This window comes from Mchenga conophoros, linkage group LG14, assembly GCF_057382185.1.
Source record: "Mchenga conophoros isolate Kocher_MC1m ecotype Shallow Benthic linkage group LG14, M_conophoros_male_GT1.1, whole genome shotgun sequence".
NCBI classification, from domain to species: Eukaryota; Metazoa; Chordata; class Actinopteri; order Cichliformes; family Cichlidae; genus Mchenga; species Mchenga conophoros.
Genome location: NC_140539.1, coordinates 39,067,208 through 39,087,127, shown reverse-complemented (window position 1 = coordinate 39,087,127; position 19,920 = coordinate 39,067,208). Strand labels below are relative to the sequence as shown.

The following is a 19,920-nucleotide window of genomic DNA, read 5'->3' as shown; positions in this document are numbered from 1 at the left end:
CGCCTGAAGATGATGACCATGTAAGGATATCCCATCTCTGTGACATCACTTCTTATTACTGATTACAGTTTTAAACTGTGTTTAAAGTGCGAAGACGAGGCTGTTCTCTTCATCTGAATGAACATCCGTAAATAAACACTCAGTGACCTTCCACATCTCTACATTTGCTTTTAATGATGAAGGTTCCTATAAAAATCATCCCCACTGGAGCTGAGAGCCTCTGTGAGCTCAGTCTGTTTACACGTACATCGTCATGTTTGAAGCTTCATATCCTCTGATTATTGGAGAGCGTTGGCTGAGAGCAAACAGCTGACCAGCAGCTGGGCTCGCCCCGTCGAGCCTCCTTTTGTCTCCGATGCTGAGGATGTGTGTTTGTTTTTCAGCTGCAGCCTCGAGCTGCTGCAGTCTGTTCCCCGTGTGACCAGCAGGAGGCGCAGAGCAGGCGTCAGGGCGTGACGATGGGGGGGTGCTGCACTGAAGGACAGATGGTCCATCCCACTGCATCCACGTTTCCCTGTGTGATCAATGATCCAATCAGCTGTCAGCAGGCTCGGCTCTCTCTGGACATCTTCTTTTTGTGTTTATATTAAAGATAAGAACCTTTAGGTGCACGGCAGAGAAGAAGAAGAATGAAACACAGCACAACACAGCAAGAAACATGGTGGAAGGAAAACAGAGCTCAGAGCTGCAGCTGAACCCAGAGGAGAAGAAGCTGAGGCTGAATCTGTGCCTGCAGTCTGCTGATCACTTATCTCCTTATCATAAATGTACGTCCATGTAAAGCATCTTATAATCAGCTCAGTGTATGTATGCTCAGTTTCACAGTTTTTTTCTATCCTTGGATCTCTATGATGTCACAAAGAGAGGGCATCTTTAACATGGCCATATGCGAGGAGCAGCCAATCAGAGAAAAGCTGGCTCAGTGGGTGGGGAGCGGGTTTCAGACAGAGGATCAAACTCTGGGTTTATTCTGAACTGTGCATCATGCAAAGCCAGCTAATGACAGCGTCAGGTGCTGAACAATCATAACAATAAAGTCATCAGACGTTCATTTATCAGATGCTGTGATTGGCTCCTCTGTACGGTTCTCTGTTACAGAGCGCGCTCAGCTCACGTCCAGACCTGGTCTTCGTCACCGCTTCGTGTCCCAGCACCTTAAATTAATGAGGTATTAAAAGCTTTTTAAGTTCACTTTTATGTGCTGATGCTCTTCTCTTCCCAAGGTCATGCAGACAGACGTCAGTAAAGATGACAGAGGATAAACTGAGACAGAAAACAGCATCAAACCTGCAAACTGTCTCCGTCTGCCTCTGAGCGAAAGGCAGAAAATAAACTATGAATCTGTCAGAATGAATAAAGGAGCTCCACAGGGTTCTGTGCTCGGGCCTTTTTCATCTTACTAAACATCTCCTGCAGTCATCTCTCCTTCAGCGTGTACATTAAACAAATATGTAGGTCTGCTTTTTTTTCCCATGTGATCAATATCGCTAAAATTAGAAACGCCCTGTCTCACACTACTGCTGAACAAAAAAACTATGTGTGTGCTACTTATACAGATTAGTTACATTTTATGCAAAGCCGGTCTAACTTACTATGCTCATACTCAGAGGTCGTTTCTATGAGGTGCCGTAAGGGACATTATTACTGAAACGCTCTCACACACACTACTGAAAAACCAAGTCATTTCAGTTGAACAGGAAGGTGTTTCAGTTAAACAGGAAGTTAATTCTTGACAAGGAAACTGAAGGAAAAAGTGTTAGATTTCAAACAAACCACTACACAGATGTCTACTCAGCAACCTGTTAGTTAGGGGTGGGTTTTTATAATCGATTTATTGATTAAAATCGATTCTGGCTTGGATAACGTGAAATCGATTCATTAAAATCCTGAATCGATTTTTTAATATAAATTTATTTTGCCCGAAATGCCAGAATCTCTGGTGAAACCTCACAAAATTTCAACAACCACCAAACAGCTAAGACAGTAAATGAGAGCAGGTACGGCTTCTGCACAAAGACGTGAACACACAGCGCGGACCCGCGGATCAGAATCAGTGAGATGTCGCCTTTCTCACCCGACAGCACGGACACGGTCGGGGCTGAAAGCCGACAGCTCGCTGACTCTGATCTGTCGGCGGGTCCGCGCTTTGTTTTCACGCCGTTTTTGCGCCGATTCTAAAGCTGTTGGTTTGATCTCTCTCCAAACAATATTGACTGAACCAGCAGCAAAAGGAGATCCAAACTGCGCTTCACATAAACATCGTCATGAATTCCCTCACTGTTTTGCTTCCACCACGATAAAATCGCACGTCATGCACAGCCCTCTCTTTCTCTCTCTCTGTACTTCAAGAACAGTTTCCCGTCTAAAAATCTGTTTTCTGTATTATTCGCTTGCTTGTTAGGCACAAGTCTACTGTTGTTTACAGCGCAGTCGGCCGCTGTTTTTTTTTTTCATTTTACATACTTCCGAAAAGAAAACCTAATTTCTGCCGTTCAATACTGAATAAATTTAAACTTTTTAAAATTATGCAAAATGCAAAACGTTAGCCGTGTCTCTAATAAAACCGCTGTAACGTCAGAGGTAACGTTCATATGTTGATTAATGGTTTTCTTTCGTTTTTGATGTACTGCAGAATATTTTTTATAAAATCCCAGGCCAGGAAAACCACCTTCATGTTTTTCTGTGTTTTATCTTCAGCTACTTTGACACAAAGGCATCTGCTGTGATGCTCACACCTTTGATAAAGTCTTGCGTGTGTCAGCTTCCTTTTTCTAGATACAAAAATATGTAAATGTACTGATCTGAATTATAATATTTCTGACTGTCAAAATTCCCCATAATCAAATCGAATTGAATTGAATCGAATCCTGGAACAAATCGATTCTGGACCTTAGTGAGACAGCTGCATTACTTAACAATATATTAGCCTCAGCATAAGTCAAAATTTAGAATAGCGGGAGACGTGCATTATCCTTGGTTATTTTTTTGCATATGTGCTTTTTGTCTTTTTTAGCAAAGAAAAATATCTTAAAATCATCAATAAAACCAGGGAGAGAAGGCTTAGCGTTCCTCCATTTAGCACAATGGATATGATATTTACTCAAAAGTATGATGATGTTAATAATGTCTGAGACATCCAATGCTAGATGATCCATATAAAAAAAATTATGATGTAATTCAAACAGTGGCACATCATTAATATTTAGGGAAATCCGATTTTTTAAGTTGCACCAAATACATTGTGTGATAGGGCATAGGAAAAAAAAAGATGTTCTAGGGTTTCATTTTCATCAGTTCAAAAAGAACACTGATCCACCTCAAAGCCAAATCTCTTTTTTTTTTTAGTAATTCTGCCACAGTATTAGTTTTGTTTAAAGTGTGTTTCTTTAACTTTAGGTAGAATAGGCTATTTCATAAATTTTTAGTATGCTTTATCCAGTGTATATGAAATAACTAAATTAGAACCATGCCATGTAACCATTCTGTTGTAACTATGAAATATTTTGTCTTTGAAGAAACTACTAACAAATTTCTTATTGCATTTTTATCAAACAGCTGACATTGCCCTAGCAATAAATTTGGGAGCACTGATGAGAAATTATTGTATATCATAAAAATTTTAATCAAATGAAGCAGAGGCAGTGGGACCAGTTCACAAAATTTGTTATATTCTCTTTGAGAACAGTTTAGACAATATTTTTCTGAAAAGTCTGTGTAACTTAGAATGACACCGTTATCATCCAACAAATCTGTTATGAATATAATATTTTTGTTCAAACCAGTCACTCTTGAAAATTGATTTTTGATTAAGTGTTATTACCCTATTATTCCATAAGGTTGAATTATGGGGAGAAGTTGTGGGTAAATCTCATTTTCCCAAAAATGAAACGTCTGTTTTGGAAAGTTTGATATCTTTATGGGGATTTTATTTGCCGCAAAATCACATTTCAAATTAAAGTCTAATCCTGTATACTATTTTATTAAACAAGAATCATGGGATGTGGAGCTAAGTAGAGTCTGGCTGTGACAGACAAGATTTTAACCATTTAATTCTAAGGGTGCCAACCATAAATTCCAATTCTGGAGTTTTGATACCACCTTTATTGTATCCCTTCACAAGCTGAGATCTTTCTATGTAATGGGTTTTATTCCTCCACAAAAATTCGAACACATTTCTATTTATGGTTTTCATGGTATTTATCGTTTTTTTATTTTTATATCATTTACGTGGCGCAAAAAAGGTTGGGGACTGCTGTACTAGCAGGTTGCTGAGTAGACATCCTTGTAGTGTTTTGAAATATACCACTTTTTCCATCAGTTTCCTTGTCAGGAAACAACTTCCTGTTCAGCGGAAATACCTCTGGTTTCAGTGGTGTGTGTGAGAGCGTTTCAGTTGTGTGTGGGAGAGCGTTTCAGTAATAATGTCCCTTACGGCACCTCATACGTTTCTGTGTGGCTGTGACTCCCTCGTAGGTCACAGACTCTTTACAAAGTTGTGATTTATTAAAGTCAGCTCTGGATTTACTTTCTCGACTGAAAACATCACATGACCATACTTTATCAACACACCTGCACAGGCGAAGCAGGGACGGACTGGTCCTTTACAAACAGGTAGGGACTCTTATTTTGACGGGGTAAGCGTCGTGGATGCAGGAAGCTGTTGGAGCTGCAGAGGGTTTGATGGGAGCGTTAATGCAGCAGAGACATCCATCCTGCTCGGCTGCTGCAGCCACACCACCGCATTACATTAGACTGTTCATCAACCCTGTGTGTGTGTGTGTGTGTGTGTGTGTGTGTGTGTGTTGCAGAGACCATTTCCAGAGGAGCCTCATAAATAATTGAAAGGTCTGCTGACTCTCTCTCTCTCTGTCTACATGACGATACACTTTTAGGTTAAGCTCGCTTGCTCCTCTCTCTCTATGACACATGCCGTCTCTCGCCCCTTCACACCGTCTCCATGGCGATACTCTTAAAGGACCATGCCACGTTTTCTTTGCACGCTGTCCCGTTTGCCGACGCAGAGGTGACATCAGGCTCTGTGGTAATAAAACAGCAGGTCTGCTGATTACTTTCAGCCGTCAGTAGCGTTTTTGTCTCTGTGGCAGGAAAAAAGCTTTTTCACAGCTCAAGGTCACAGCTGCCGACAAACAGAAGCATCAAGTCCTCTCCCTAAAGGCAACAATCATTCAGTGTTTGTATGTATACTTAACAAAAATCACAGCTACTGATCAAAAAACAAGCAATCATGCCAACCCCAACAAATACTGCACAACATCACAGCACTGTAGCTAAACTAACCATTTATCTTTATCACTGCTGCTGAATAAAATATTATAAATCCAGCTCAGAAGTCCCAAATAAAACGTGCTGCATGTCCGACGCACTGCAGGTCCAATATCTGCTCCAGTGAAGCTGGATGTTCATATTAAACATGGACAAAGTTTTTAACAACGAGGTCAGAGTATAATCTCTGCAAACAGCTCTGAACACTCAGTTTCACGCAGGTTTTTCTATCTTTGATGTGTATGATGTCATAGAGTCAATATCCCTAATATGGTTGTCTCAGGCACAGAAGCCCCACCCACTTTCCTTTCTCGGCAGCCGATCAGAAGTGAGTTGGTTAAAGGCTCAGGGGGACTAAACCAGCTTGTTTCAGGCAGTGGGTGAAGTGAGAGGCCCAGAATCAGACAAAGAAGGATCATTTTGAAATGTGACCCGAGTGCAGCCAAAGAATGAAAACAAGGAGCTGTGAACGAGCAGCAGATGTACTTCAACTAAGATCTGGAATGAATAGTGAGTGTTAGCAGACTGTGGTCTTGGTGTGCTCATCTCCAGTCACAGAGTCTGTGGTGTGATCACCATCATCCAGTCCTCCGCCTAAAAAAGCAGCTTCTTGCATATTTATGAGTTTGGAGGTTCTTTGATTATTTCTCTGAGCTATATGTGTGTGTGTGTGTGTGTGTGTTTATTTTTAGATAAAAATATAGCTTTTATGTTCCATTTGGGTAAAAGAAAGGACAAATGATATAAAAATGGCTGAACATTAATCAAACTAACCCTAATCACAGACAGGTTGTCATGGGTGGATATTAGGAGGTTAAATTCAGCCTGCTGGAGGTGAAATGACAGGTTTAAAGTGAGTCACACATGCGTCTGAGCTCGTCTGTCTTTGGGAGCAACTGGCCAAAAAGGCCGTGACACCAGGAAGATGCTGAACCATCAATCTGCTCTGAAATCTAAACCAACATCATCCTCCCGACGCCTTTACTACAGAAATGTAAGAGAGAACATCTGTGACACAGCCAAGAATCGCAGCTGTCACACACGAAGAGCTGATGAAGACGGAGTGGGAAATGATTCAGATCTCTGCGAGCCTGTCAGGACAGAGTGAGACGCACTAATGTGGGTTTGACATGTTCCCATATTTCATGGGACGCTCTTCTCCTCAGATGACGGACCTCCTGTTTCCTGTCGTCCAAACTGGATATTACAGATCATTTTATAGTGACAGGCTTTCTGCTTCTAATAACCTCCTAACATGCACCAAGTCTCCGGCTGTTTAGAGTCCAGGTTGGGTTTGGTCACTCAGAGGAGTGCAGGCCGGTCTCAGGTGAAGGTCACTCGGTCCATCGTCAGGAACGTTCTGGTCTCAGCCTCGTGTTTTTATCCAGCAAACAGGACACAGAATATCTGACCTGCTTCTGGAAGGACTTGCTTTGCGGTGACAATGAACTCCTTACAACAGGGGTGGAGAACTCCAGGCCTCGAGGGCCGGTGTCCCTGCAGGTTTTAGATCTCACCCTGGGTCAACACACCTGAATCAAATGATTAGTTCATTACCAGGAATCTGGAGAACTTCAGGACATGTTGAGGAGGTAATTTAACCATTTAAATCGGCTGTGTTGGATCAAGGACACATCTAAACCCTGCAGGACACCGGCCCATGAGGCCTGGAGTTCGACACCTTACACCAAGACTGGAAATTACCAGATGGCCTCCATTCGAAGGTCTGAGTCTTTGTGCATGATGTCAGATCAGCTTAAGCCAAAGGCTAAAGATTCAGATTGACAAACATCCAACAATACATTGTTTTCCTTTAAGTGCTTTTACTTTTCACCTAAACATAAAGTCCAAGGTTTGGGCCATCACGGAGAGTGTAACCGAAGCCCTGGATGGTTCTGTAAATGACTTTAAGCTGTTCATATCCACCACGTCACTACGGACCTAATCAAGACTAGGGTTAGGTTTCACTTTATTGACAAGCTAGAAGGTATTAAAAATCAAGCCTCATAGCGGCATCCTCACGGTTTCCTGTTATGGATGTCCAAGAAGTGAAAACTCCGTCCGGGGTGGTAAGGAGCTGGAGGTCACTGCTTCATCAGTCATGGCCCGGATGGGACTTAGTGTCAGGCCTGAGCGTACCCCTCTCCTACCTCGATTGAGGGTTTTGTTGCCTCTGCTAAACTGCTTAAATAAAATATCCTGCACTCAAAAAGGGACTTTTGCAACTTCTAAGTGTAACAGTGAAGGTTAGAGCTTGTGAGTAAGTATGATGTCTTCCATCTTCTTCCTATTCTTTTCCTGGCTCTAAAGTAATAACCAAGCCAAACCATACTTGGTTTTTAGGCAGTTTCAGCTTTACCTATTAGAAACACCCATTTCACTCAGAAACCTGGAGCCTTTGAACAGAGAGCCACTCCACACTTCCTGAACAGGAGAAACTGGGATAAAAACACCTTAAATAATATTAAATGAGCAAGGTACTACAACACAAACTGCCCAAAACTCAATACCAAGAGCTGACAGATTCATCCAATCACCCAACCTTAGGAGGCGTAAAGGGGTTTCCAACTGTTTCTGAGCAGAGTCTGAACATGGTGTAGGAAAAGAGGCCTTTAGTGTGATGTGCAAAAGTTCCTGCACCAGTCTGATGTCATTATTTAACAGTGTGTAAAGTCATAACAACACACCAGCAGCAAGTCTGTCGAACTGAACAATGTGGTCCCAACTCTTCCCATTTAGAATACAAAACTTTCAAAATAAAATGTCAATAAACAAGAACAGCCAACCAATCACAGACAGCCAAGGTGAATATGTTTGCTTTGTCAGACAGAAAATCCTCACAGAGGTAAAGACCTCTAAACACGAATGTTTTTACATTTCAGCTGAAGCTGTTTCAAAATGAGGTTTAAGTGACTTCCTGTTTGTGATTTTGCTTTTCCTCCCGATGCCCTCGGACTTCTGCTTCCATGTCCTGGCCTCTGCTCCTCGGGAGCTGCTTAAAGAGCGTGCATGATGCAGCAAGCGTGCAGTAACTTTCCACGCTGAATGTGAAGCTTTGGAAAAAGCTTTTGTAAAACGATCATAAACTGGCTCAGATGTTGTTGCTGTTCCACTTCCAGCTTCCTGTTTAAAACGGAGAGCCGAGCGCTGCTGGGAATGATGGAGACGCACTGGCCATAAAACATCAGACAGGGAGGGGCTGGCGCACGCTGAGCTCAGCATCTTCTGCCTTTTATGTTCATCTCCCACACAGTGGAGGAGGGTGGCTCGTTTGTGAGAGGACTCAGCTGTACTTCAGGCCATCCAGGGCCGATCGTTCATCAATTTATTCAAAAAGATCCTTCTGCTTTCGTTCGTGTACGCGCTTTCTAAGTTTCCTGGAACAGTTTAATCAACAGTCCATCAAAATCAAACCACATTTCAGAGAAATCTGCAAAGACCTGCAGCCAAAGCTCAAATATATTTCTGGTTATTTCATGGAGACTTAAACCTGCTGCAGTTCCTCTATCATCCACTAGAGGCCTGACTCCAACTGAGTCAGTCTCCATAGACTTCCATGTTTAAATGAAAAATGTCAGATTTCGTAGACGTTGTCCTGGACACGATGTTTCACGTCTCATTTCCTGCAAACCATCGACAGCCTGCAAACTGACCAGCGAATGAATGATTGCTGAGTGGGCTAGCATCTCCTGAACATTCACATTAGCTAATTTAAAAAGAACTCGTTTCCATCTCCCTGTTTCTACTCTCTGATTCTGCTAGGGTAGCTTTGCATGACTCATAGTCCAAAATAATCCTTCTTTATCTTATAATAGGGCTTGGTGGCAAATTTCTCCTGACTGGGTGCCCCTCGTAAACACGACATCTGACGTCAGTGTTTGAAACTCTGTCCATGTTTCAGATGAACATCCATGGGAGCAGCAGAGAAACGACAGGAAATAAGGAACAGGTCCACATCCTGCTGCTGCAACCTGAGAAGGAGCCGAGCGCTCGATTACGGACTGAAACTGAGTGAAACAGCAGCTGGAAGCCACTGACTTTTGCAGCTTGATCCAGATAATGAGCTTAATGTCCTGCAGGAATCGATCCGCTGCAGGAAAGTGTCAGTGCTGTATCGCAGCGAGCTACAGAAGCAGCGAGATGATGCAGCGTGATGCCTCTTCACTCACACACGATCTTAACCAGCAGTCTAATTACCATGAAAACGCTGCAGCTGACAGATTCTGTCATCGCTGTTGACGCTGCTCGTTTCAACCGTGAACTGTCGGCGCCGGTCGGCTGTAGCGGAGCAGCTGCCGACACTACCTGCAGGTATTTTTTCATCATAACAACCAGCAGACACGAAAGCTACGCCTGTTAGCACAGGAGCTCGATGGATGTGAGAAACTGGATCCAAAATGGAGGCAGCTGTGAGAAGCTGTGACAGGTGACGGAAATGAGGATTTTGTTGATGTGATCTAAACGCTCCGTGTGTTACTGTGACAGACCCACCAGTCAGAGCATCTCCTCTCCCCTCAGCTGACCGCTCACACTGAGCTCAAACTAGCCTGGAGGCAGGCACTCGGCTCCGCCCCGCTTTTAAACACGCCCCCGCCCACAGGTGTCACTGTGAGACAGGTGCAAGGGGACAGCTGATGTGATAACTGACTTCTGACTGCATTCACAGAGACTCATGAACTTTTACGTATCATTTAAAGGACAGAAAGAAATGACAAAGACTGTTTTGGACTGTAAGCACCGTCTGTGGGAGGCGGGAGGTGCAGGGGGGGTAAAAAGGGGCAACATCCACAGGGAGACCGATTCAAAGGGCTGCTGGAAAGGTTAACACTCCTCCCACAGGGTCACCTGCAGAAACCTTAATGACTTTTACCTCCTCTACACAGGTCTCGATTACCAAAGGCTCTGCTGTGTTCATCTCAACCCTCGATCCAGGAGTCGAAGCTTTCGTGCATATTTCAGGATGTCGGCAGTTTGAGCTCGCAGCTGAACGATACTGAAGACCGTCGCAGCGGCGAGCTGAGCAGCCTGCCCGAAGGGAAACGAGCGAAGCGGCGGTCACAAAGTATACCTGGAAACACAAGTCTGTGTGAGAAACACCTGGCTGGAAGCACAGCAGTGATACCTGCAGGTGTGTAAAGGTGGGAACAGTTGGTCAAATTTTCATCTGCAGGCGGATTACCAAACGCCCTCACACCTGCTTAGTATGACGCTGAGGTGAAGTCACTGCAGAGGCTGTTACACCAACATATGAGAGCTGGGTCAATATTCAAGAATCCAGTAAGTGAACAAAGTCATCAGTGATGGACTCATCACTGAAAACTGCACTCAGATCTGCTCTGTGAGTGTTTTAAAGGTGAGGCTGTGCATCTCCGTCCCCGGTGGTTTGACTGCAGCTCTCACCGGCTGGTAAATCATCACTTCCTGACACTCTAATTTCATTTTTCAGTAACGGGAGGGGAAGCTCGCGCCGAGCAACCGCAACCTTTTCGATCGCTCCGACATGCCGAGTGTTTTTCCACAGGACTGCACATGAAGGTAAAGGGCAGAGTAATTCTACCCCCGCAGAGCGAGGACAGGAAGATCCACCTCATCTCACTTGTGAAGGAGAAGCAGGAACTCTGAAATCAAGCCTGTTAGTGAAGAGACAACAAGAACGCTTCTTATAACTATGACACTGATTATTGTTTTATATGAACACAACATCTTACTGTCTTTGTGAGGCATTCGTTTTTAGAAAACATGAAATTGAGCGTTCTGACACAGGAAGTGAGAATCATCTGCTTCAAACATGGCGAGCCTGCAACAGGACTCCAGCCAGCAACAACACAAAGGTGTACAGGTACACAGAGACACTGATACCGGCAGTGTTTGGGTGAAAACACAACCTGAAATCGACATAAACACTTCCCTGTGTGTGTGTGTGTGTGTGTGTGTGTGTGTGTGTGTGTGTGTGTGTGTGTGTGTGTGTGTCCACAGAGTCTCTCAGGTTTCTGTTCTGGGCAGCAGGTCACTGAATCATCCTGATTGGTGTGGATCTGATCCCAGAATCAATACAACACACTGATCTGTGTGCTGTAAACAAACACACCCCTTTAGACCACGCCCCTTTAGGCCATGCCACCTGACAGTTGTGAAACAGCAGGCCCAAAGCAAATCATTGCACCCTGAAGCTTCTCCCTCGCCAAAATAAAAGTCTCTGGTCTACATGTTTGCATTTTCTACAAAGCACTGGGTGAAAATGTGCTCTTTCTTTGATGTGGGCTTGCAGTAGGCCACGCCCCCACACTGGACGGCTTTATATTTGACACATTTACAGAATCAGTATGAGGTTTTTGTGGACGTTTACTTTTAGAGCACTTCAACTGCTTCATGACGAGGAAGTGACGCGACACCAGACTCCTCCTGTAGGCTTACAGCCCTGAAGCCCCCTCAGTCCTGCTACCTGTTCTCTTCTGTCTCCCTCACAAACACTCCCAGCAGACTGCTGTCGGGTGTCTTCCTGTTAAAAGGGAGTTCTTCCTTCCCACTCTCTCCAACTGCTGCTCATAGCGGACTTTCTGTTGTTGCAGCTACATCTATACATTACAGGCTCTCTATGATATAAACCAGCTGTTTTGTGTTAAAGCAGACGTCAGCTTTGTGTCATGTGACTGTTGATTGTTGGAGCAGCTCTGACTGCTTCAGCATGCAGAGCTTTGAGAGTGAGATTTTTAAAAAGCACACTAAGGAAAATAAATGCATTTCTGCTTTTTAAAGGATAATCGTGGTTTATTCTACCAGCACGGCCTCGCTGGCACAAAGAGGATTTCTCAGAATAATTCCCCGTCGTTCAGGTGGGCTGAGAGCTGCACTGGCCTGCAGTTCTGCTGATAATACAGCGCGCTGATGCTGTGAGCTCTCCTGAACAGCAGAGAGCTGACTCACGGCAGCTTTTAACTCTTTTCGACTGACAGACATTTCACTGACTTCAGCACAGCTTTCACGTGTCTCTGAACCAGCTCGGACCACATCTGGAGGAGCTTTGACACTCGCTCCGGCCAGATGTTACAGAGGCTGCACTGCAGCAACACACTGCAGGTTAGGCCTCTCTGTTCCCCATCAAAGAGAAAGACTGTCGGGCACCAAATGAACACCAAATGTTAACATAAAGGAGTCTGACTCATAAAGCAGTTAGCTCAAAGTTCAGCCTCGTTTATCTTTGGCGAGTGCGACGACGGAGCGCGTTCTGTTTTATGGCAGCAGGAAGCCGCCTGGCAGGATTGCTTTACGCTTGTTTTATTGTGAGTCTTCTTTTATGAGCCGACATCTGTCACAAACACGCTTTAATAAAAACATATCAACTGTGAATTGGCCTGCTGCTCCTGCTGCCTGGTGTCATCAGTAACTTTGACATGTCCTCGTAGCACCGACCACAGGACTGAGCTCTCTCTCATCCATGCTGGGAGACCCAGATGCTTCTGACTGCCGTGGCTTTCTCGTCCATTGTTAGGTGGTTGCTAGGCAACATGTATAATATCTGATATGGATAAGAACCTTCAGGAGACGAAGACTGCAGATGCTAAATGTTGCTGACGGTGTTGGAGGCGTTCTCGCTGTGAGAGATCAGCCTTGATGTTAAGACTCTTCCTGAGCCACTTTAGCGCTTCGGCGTAATACGAGGCTCCTCCGTTACACAAAGATGCTCGTCTGGTTTCCTCCTCAGATGTTGATCTTTCAGTTTTTTCCCTCTTGTAGCCTTTAGGGTTTGTGGCGGAGTTGTGGTCCCTGGCTCAGCTGCAGCAGAAGTGGAGATGATTGTACTGATGTACTGAGGTCGGAGATCAGAGGAGAAAGGAGTGTGTGCACTCGGCTGGAAAGTTGGCTGACGTGTGTGCCAAACCGGGAAAACGTGTGAAATAGTGAAATCAATGAAAACTCCAAACTAAATGCAAAGACGGTGGATCGCAGTCCTTCACAGAGCTGCTTCTCTCTGCAGCATCATCATTGCTTTCTGCTCTTCAAACCTGCTGCTGTGCCGTCTGCATAGCTAGCATGAGCCCGCCGGTTTAAAACATGCTAACATTAGCCGCTGTGCACTTGTTTTGTTGGGCAGTGTAAGAACAACACTGCAGACACATTAATGAGCATCTGCTCAACCTTTACATGAAAACATGACCAATAAATATTTCTAAGAATATTTTCATCCATCCGTTTGTCTAATTCAGGGTCGCAGTGGGGGTGGAGCCTATCCCAGCTGTCTGGGCGAGGCAGGGTACACCCTGAGCAGGTCGCCAGTCTGTCACAGAGCTAACGCATAAAGACAGACAATCATTAACACCTATGGGTGATTTAGAATGACCTATTAACCTTACCCCACTAACTGCACATGTTTGGAGTGTGGGAGGAAGCTGGAGAACCCAGCAAGCACAGGGAGAACATGCAAACTCCACACAGACAGATCTGATGGTGGAGCCAAACTCAGGAGCCATAAGAATACAAACTCTGGGACTTTCTATTTATTACTAAGATAAAGATTACCACATGCTGCTGTTATTCAGGCCACACAAGCTCTTCCTTCCTCCTCTCAGCCCGAGTGCACTTCATTTTACTGCTCCTCACAGTGTGGAGCTCACAGAGACCCAGAGGCCAAATAACACGATCACCACCAACCCCTCCAACCTCAAAATGTGGATTTTTTAAAGCAGAAAATATGACGGCACAGGTGAACAAAATTTGAATTATGTCAAATATGAGAAACATGTATGATCAGCTTCTTTGACAGAGTGGGTGCAGGAAACCAGCTGGAAATATAACTGCAGGAAGTGCATTAACCCTGCTAATGCTGCAGCCTCTCCATGTGTGCGCAGAGACAGCACGAAAATCTGTGCGAAACTTCTGGCGTGCCGCTAGGGCGGGGGCTGAAAGTCGTGGACCCCGTGCTGCCTCTGGTGTAACGGCTGAATCTTGGTGTTGATGGTCAGCTGTCACGTCTGCAGTCTGGAGACCTCAGCAATCAGACGCTTACCAGGATAAAGGAATGATGCAATCGAAGCGTTGCATTACCAGCTTCCTCGTGTGCTCGGCTGACAGCAGTGACCTGATTTTACTGCAGCTGCCATAAATTGATTTTCATCAACAAGTTAGACACTTAAAATGAACCAGGTTCATTAAAAAGCTTCATACATGCAGCAGCTTACAGCTGAGTTAGCGTTGCTAATGTAACCGTGGTTACCGGAGGAAGCATTTCCACCACAAAAATGAGACGACACAAGGAGAACGAGACAGCTGGACTTGTTTGCTAAAGCAGAGAAAAGTTTAAAATACGAGCAGAACCACCTTCAGCCACATCTGGATCTCAGCATCTTCACTGCCAGGATAAAAATGGCTTCTCTCAGATTCAGAGAGTTTTTCTCTACATGCAGTTTTCATTTCTCCAAAACTTTAAATTACAGGTAATCCGTAAATACAAACAACCAAACAAAACGCCTGGAGGATTTCAAGATGGATGCCGCGTGGTGACACGTGTTTTGAGCGTCTTCAGCTAGTCTGCACGGATCCATACACCACAAAGAGGGAGGCGCCGAGTCTCCTCCAGTTCTGTTTCGTGGAGTTAAAAGCGAGCAGGAAGTTTGTTTTATGTTTGAAGGTTTTTGACTCAAACTTGTTTTCTCCGCTGCTCGCCTCCGTGTGCGAGGAGGTGCACGAGGCCTTAAGAGCAGTGAATTAGGAGGAAATGATTAAAATATCCCAAATGAACGTTCTTGTTTTCTTTTTGTTTTACCGTGGTCCTGTTCTTACTGGTTATTTTAATAATAAATCGAGTAAATGTATATTCTCAGATGAATTTAGTTTAAGCTGAGTCTGACATCGTCACACAAAGAACGAAGAGAGGAATTCAGCTTTGGGTTTAATAAAACTATCAGCTGCCGCTGAGGTCAGAGCTGGATCGCTGTAATGGTGACCTGGGATTCACGAGTATTCCTTTGATGTTTGGGGAGAACTTTTGGATCTGCGTCTCTGAGGCTTGTTTCTGGGCCGGTGTCCACGGCGATGTTGTGTGAATGGAATTAACCATATTTTAAGTTGTGTTGCCGTGGAGCCCGGGACGGCCAGGCGAAGCATCACTGCACCAACAGCAGCTCAGTCGCTCCGCGTCCGTCAGTCCTCCTGCCACCCGTCATCCATGTGTCTGCATCAGTCAGCATCACCACCCTCACCTGTCTGCCTGCCTGTGTGTGTTTGCTGCATCAGGCTTCTGTCACACACACACACACACACACACACACACACTGCACCCCATCCCATAATAACCACACCTAAAAAGCTCCAGTGCAGCTGCATTCAGCAGGATACCGCAGTACACTTTTACCCAACATGCATCAGTCCCCTCCACCCATCCACCCGTACATCCATCCATCCATTCGGGTCCCCTTCATCCTGCCTCCACCCTTCCATCCCTCTGCGGGAAAAAGCACCAAGTTCCTCTCATCCACCCTCACAGGATGAGGGAAACTTCCATCCATCCATGCACCGTTTCATCCACCCATCCCTCCGTCCTACCTGGGGGTGCCTTCTCTTTAACCAGCTCCATGTCCGAGGCGAGGTGCTCCCCTAGCCTGCGTCCCTTGCTTCCTTCCTTGCTTCCTTCCTTCTTTCCTTAATCAGCTGTTATCAACAAGCGTCGAGTCTCGGATGATGTGATCACCGATGAACCGCTGATGGGTGGATGGTACCGGGAGAGCTGGAGGGAGGCACCGCGGGACCTGCTCTCAGATCCTCCGCAGCTGCTTCTTCGCCGTTTTTTTTTCTTCCTGCGGGCGTCGAGGCTCGTGCGTTCACCTGAGCTGTGTCCGCGCGCCGCTCTCTCTCTCTCTCTCTCTCTCTCTCTCTGTGCTGCTGCAGCTCGAGGCAGGAGAGCACAGGAGTGACGTCACCGTTAAGGTGACACGATGGTGGTGCTGATTGGTGTGAGGAGGAAACGTGATGAAGGAACTTTTAGGGCACGGGGTCTTGCCCATCCCACCGCAGGGCATCAACGGAAGAGAAGGAGTCGAACCCGCGACCTCCGTGCACAAAAGAAAAGAAAAAAAAAACATGCAAAACTCGGGGCCCATCGCGCATGCGCACTGCTTGTCCGTTAACTATAAGGAAGTGTTGCACGGGGAGCTGTGTGAAGGGTCTCCTGCACTGCTCGTTTTGCTTTATTTAAACACTAAAACGACCGCAGAGCACAGATTCATCAGCAAACATCACAATACGTCATCATCTCGAGCCAAAAGCAGACCCAGTCATGTTCAGGTGGGACCCTCGCAGCCCGCAGGTGCCTCCAGGCCACCTTAAATGCTTCTACTGACGCCAACTCCTTAAGATTTAGCTAAATGTGATCACGTTTTCCCCCAAACCAGTCAAAACCAGTCTCTCAGATTGTTGCTCCTCCCCCAGCCTGCTTCTGTCAGACGTTTGTTCCTATTAAAAGGGAGTTTTTCTTTCCCACTGTCACCAAGCGCATGCTTATAGGGCGTGGTTTGATTGTGGGGTCTTTACCTTAGAGCAGACCTTCCCAAAGTGTGGGGCCCGCCCCCCAGCCCCAGGGGGGCGCAGAGCCATTGCAGGGGGGGCGTGGTATGAAAAGGGGGGGAAGAAAAAGACAAAACGCTTGGACACTGCTAGCACAGGGGGGGGCCCACAGAAACGCAAAGCGGGAGATGAAGCATCGCTGAACATGTTTCCAAACCAACTTCATTCTAAGCCAAAGACGAGAAAATATGGTGAAGCAAATCTTCCCTTTGGCTTCACCTGCACAGGTGCCGAAGTAGGTCTCCCTGCAGGGTTGGTTTTCCCTGCGTCGGGAGCAGCGCTGCTGTTTAAATCACAGACAAACAGGATCCCACAGCTGTTTATGTTTTTAAACCCATTTTGCACAGAGAGGCATTTTTTGAAAAATGCATTGATAGCAATGTTGAATATTATTACACATACAGTAAAATAATCACAGCGTGACGCCTCTGCCTTTCTAAACAGGGGGACAGTAACTGCGTGTAAACCTGCAGACAGTCAGATTAACAGTATTTCGTCTCTATCATTCTGCAACTCATCTCATGTAAACAATAACGTGGCCACAGCGTGACGTGAAAAAAGGCACATACCTTTGACGTTGCGTGACGAACTCTGTATTCCTCGTCCACACGTAAACGCAAAAAAGGAGTTTTAAAAAATCTCAGTTTTCGGTGATTCGAAACGTCGTTTACATGGATGAAACAGCTGCGTGTTCAAAAATACCCGTGTAGGTGCGGACGCAGCGTAAAAGAGTTAGAAGTTTATTTTCTTACTACCTGTAATTTATTGCAGATTATTGTATTTGCTTAATTGTTTACTAAATGTTTGAGGTGTGAAATAAACCGCAATGGAGCAAAATATGGGCGTGTGTGGTTGGAGGGTGTGTTTGTGCATGTGTGCGCGTGCACGCGCGAGAAGGGGGGGGGGGCGAACATTTTTCTTGTAAAACAAAGGGGGGCCCAGCAAAAAAAGTTTGGGAACCACTGCTTTAGAATATGAAGAGGACTGTTGTTGTGATTTGGTGCTATATCAATAAAGCTGCACTGAATTGGAAAGAGATGAGTCTGTGGACTGAAGGCCACAGTTCTGTGATTGATGAAGCTCAGGAACTCAGATGTAGATGCATCTACATCTGAGTTCCTGAGTCTGTGGGTAGCTGAGGTTTGTGATGAATCTCAGTACTCTGTCATAGATGCTGTGTAAGCCTCGTGCATATAAATAACATCACCATAACCCAGCAATGACATGAAGCAGGAACAGCATGCTAGCCCCAAAGGACAGGACGCGACTCTGAGGTAGAAACCCAGTTTTAGGAAGCAGCTAAACACAAATAAAGCTTCACAAATCTGCTCATTAATCAGAGAAAGCCACAGTTCAGAACCTGCCTGAGAATCCATGCATACTGTTAAACTGTTCTACATCCATGACACGCTGCAGAGAGCAGCTGCTGCTGGGTCTCTCTGCTGCTGTTAACAGCACCGCTGATTAAACAGGAATAAACTCAGGCTACAAATGGAGCTCAAAGATGGCCTGGAGTCAACATCACAGCAGCACATAAAGGCTGCCTGACACCTTTATTGTCGTACGTGTTCCCAAACTACTTTAGTTCCCATCAGAAGGAGGGAACATGCTCGGTTTTCACAAAGAAGATGGATTTACAGGTAGCAGCCAGTTCAGTGAGACACATCAGGTTGTTTCAGCTGCAATTACTGTTGAAGAGAAGGTGAAAGATGAGTCACATTAAAAGCAGCACTCCTCCCCTGCAGACAGAAATCCACTCAGAGTGGGCTTTTTTTGGACTTTCTTACCTAACGTTCAAGGTTCAAGGTTCTTTATTTGTCACATGCATAGTTATACAAGTATAACACACAGTGAAATGTAGCCTGACACGCTCCTCGACATGTGCAAAAATGGGGGGGGGGGGGGGGGGGCTGGCTGTAGAGGAAGAACATATATATGTAGTATATACATTGGGTGAATGTGCAGTAGTAGCAGCAAGCAGGTGAATTCTGTACATTAATAAGAATAGACATCAGTTAACAACGCCGTGGTTCAGGCTCTGAGAGGCTCACCTCCTGGGTCACTGGTGGTACTACGGTGGCATTTGGTTTGGAGTAATTGGGCATGTAAACATTTCTCCTCTAACAGCTGTTACTGTTAGCAGACAGACTGTATAAGAACGATGGCGTTAGCTACTATAGCTCGACTCACTGGTTTCTGAAGTACATGTGACCATGTTTGGACCGGAGGATGGAAGGCTATTTTATCAGTTAATGCCAGTTAGCAACCCCAGACTGTGTGTTAGCATCACACAGTACCATACCTGCCAATCAGAGCTCCGTGACATCCAAATATAATCAGAGAATTTCACCAAAGCTGGAGCTCAGACCACTTGGATACTCCTGTGTCACCATCCACCTGTCAGTCAGAGACCACACCCCTAATAATGCCATTTAAACAGGTGAGCTATGAAAACATTGTTGTTAAGAAGGGGTTATTTATAGACCAGCACCAACGCCCACCCACAGATTCAGCTGTGCGAGGTAAAGGTGCGCCGCTCAGGTGTAATGAGCTGTTTGGGTTGCTTTTCCTTCTTATTATCAGGAGTATATTTAGCATTGCTACATATATGGAGGCAGTTTAAATTGCCTAAAGCTTACCTGCACAGCTCAACAAATCTGTTGAACCAAAGTTGGAGTTAACGACATCAGCAGGTTAGGGCGGGACCACCTGGAAGTAAATCACAGGTGATGTCAAGTCAAAGTGAGTGTGTAAAGTGACTGCAGTGCTGTAAAAAGTGAACATCCTGGAATCATCATTGTTCCCCATCAGGTCCACAGAGGGTTAGCTCTCCGCTGATAAACTGCAGGACAGTTTCTGGGCTTAAAGCTGTTGTTAACTGATTTTAAATAAAGTTTTATTTTGTAGGCGTTTTGACACAGTCACATGACCCCACAGAGGTTTCAGGTTCCCCCGTCGCTGATCATCAGTAAATAACTCGTGTTTTCTGTAAATCGGGGATTTTAGCGAGGCTGAGCATCAGCAGTAAAGCCTGCAGCGTGTTTACATGCTGTGGTTATATTTGGACAGTGATGGATAGTT

General features: G+C 45.3%; 1 protein-coding gene across 1 annotated transcript in view; it reads right to left on the bottom strand.

The window, feature by feature from the left end:
- LOC146560376 (fibroblast growth factor 12-like) overlaps nucleotides 1-16,389 on the bottom strand; it is a 52,357-nt gene extending 35,968 nt beyond the window's left edge. The window contains exon 1 of the mRNA XM_085244464.1: nucleotides 15,823-16,389. Within this exon, the coding sequence (XP_085100590.1) occupies nucleotides 15,823-15,853 (31 nt within the window). The 5' untranslated portion in view covers nucleotides 15,854-16,389. The remainder of the gene's footprint in view (nucleotides 1-15,822) is intronic.
- Between the last annotated feature and the right edge of the window lie 3,531 nt (nucleotides 16,390-19,920).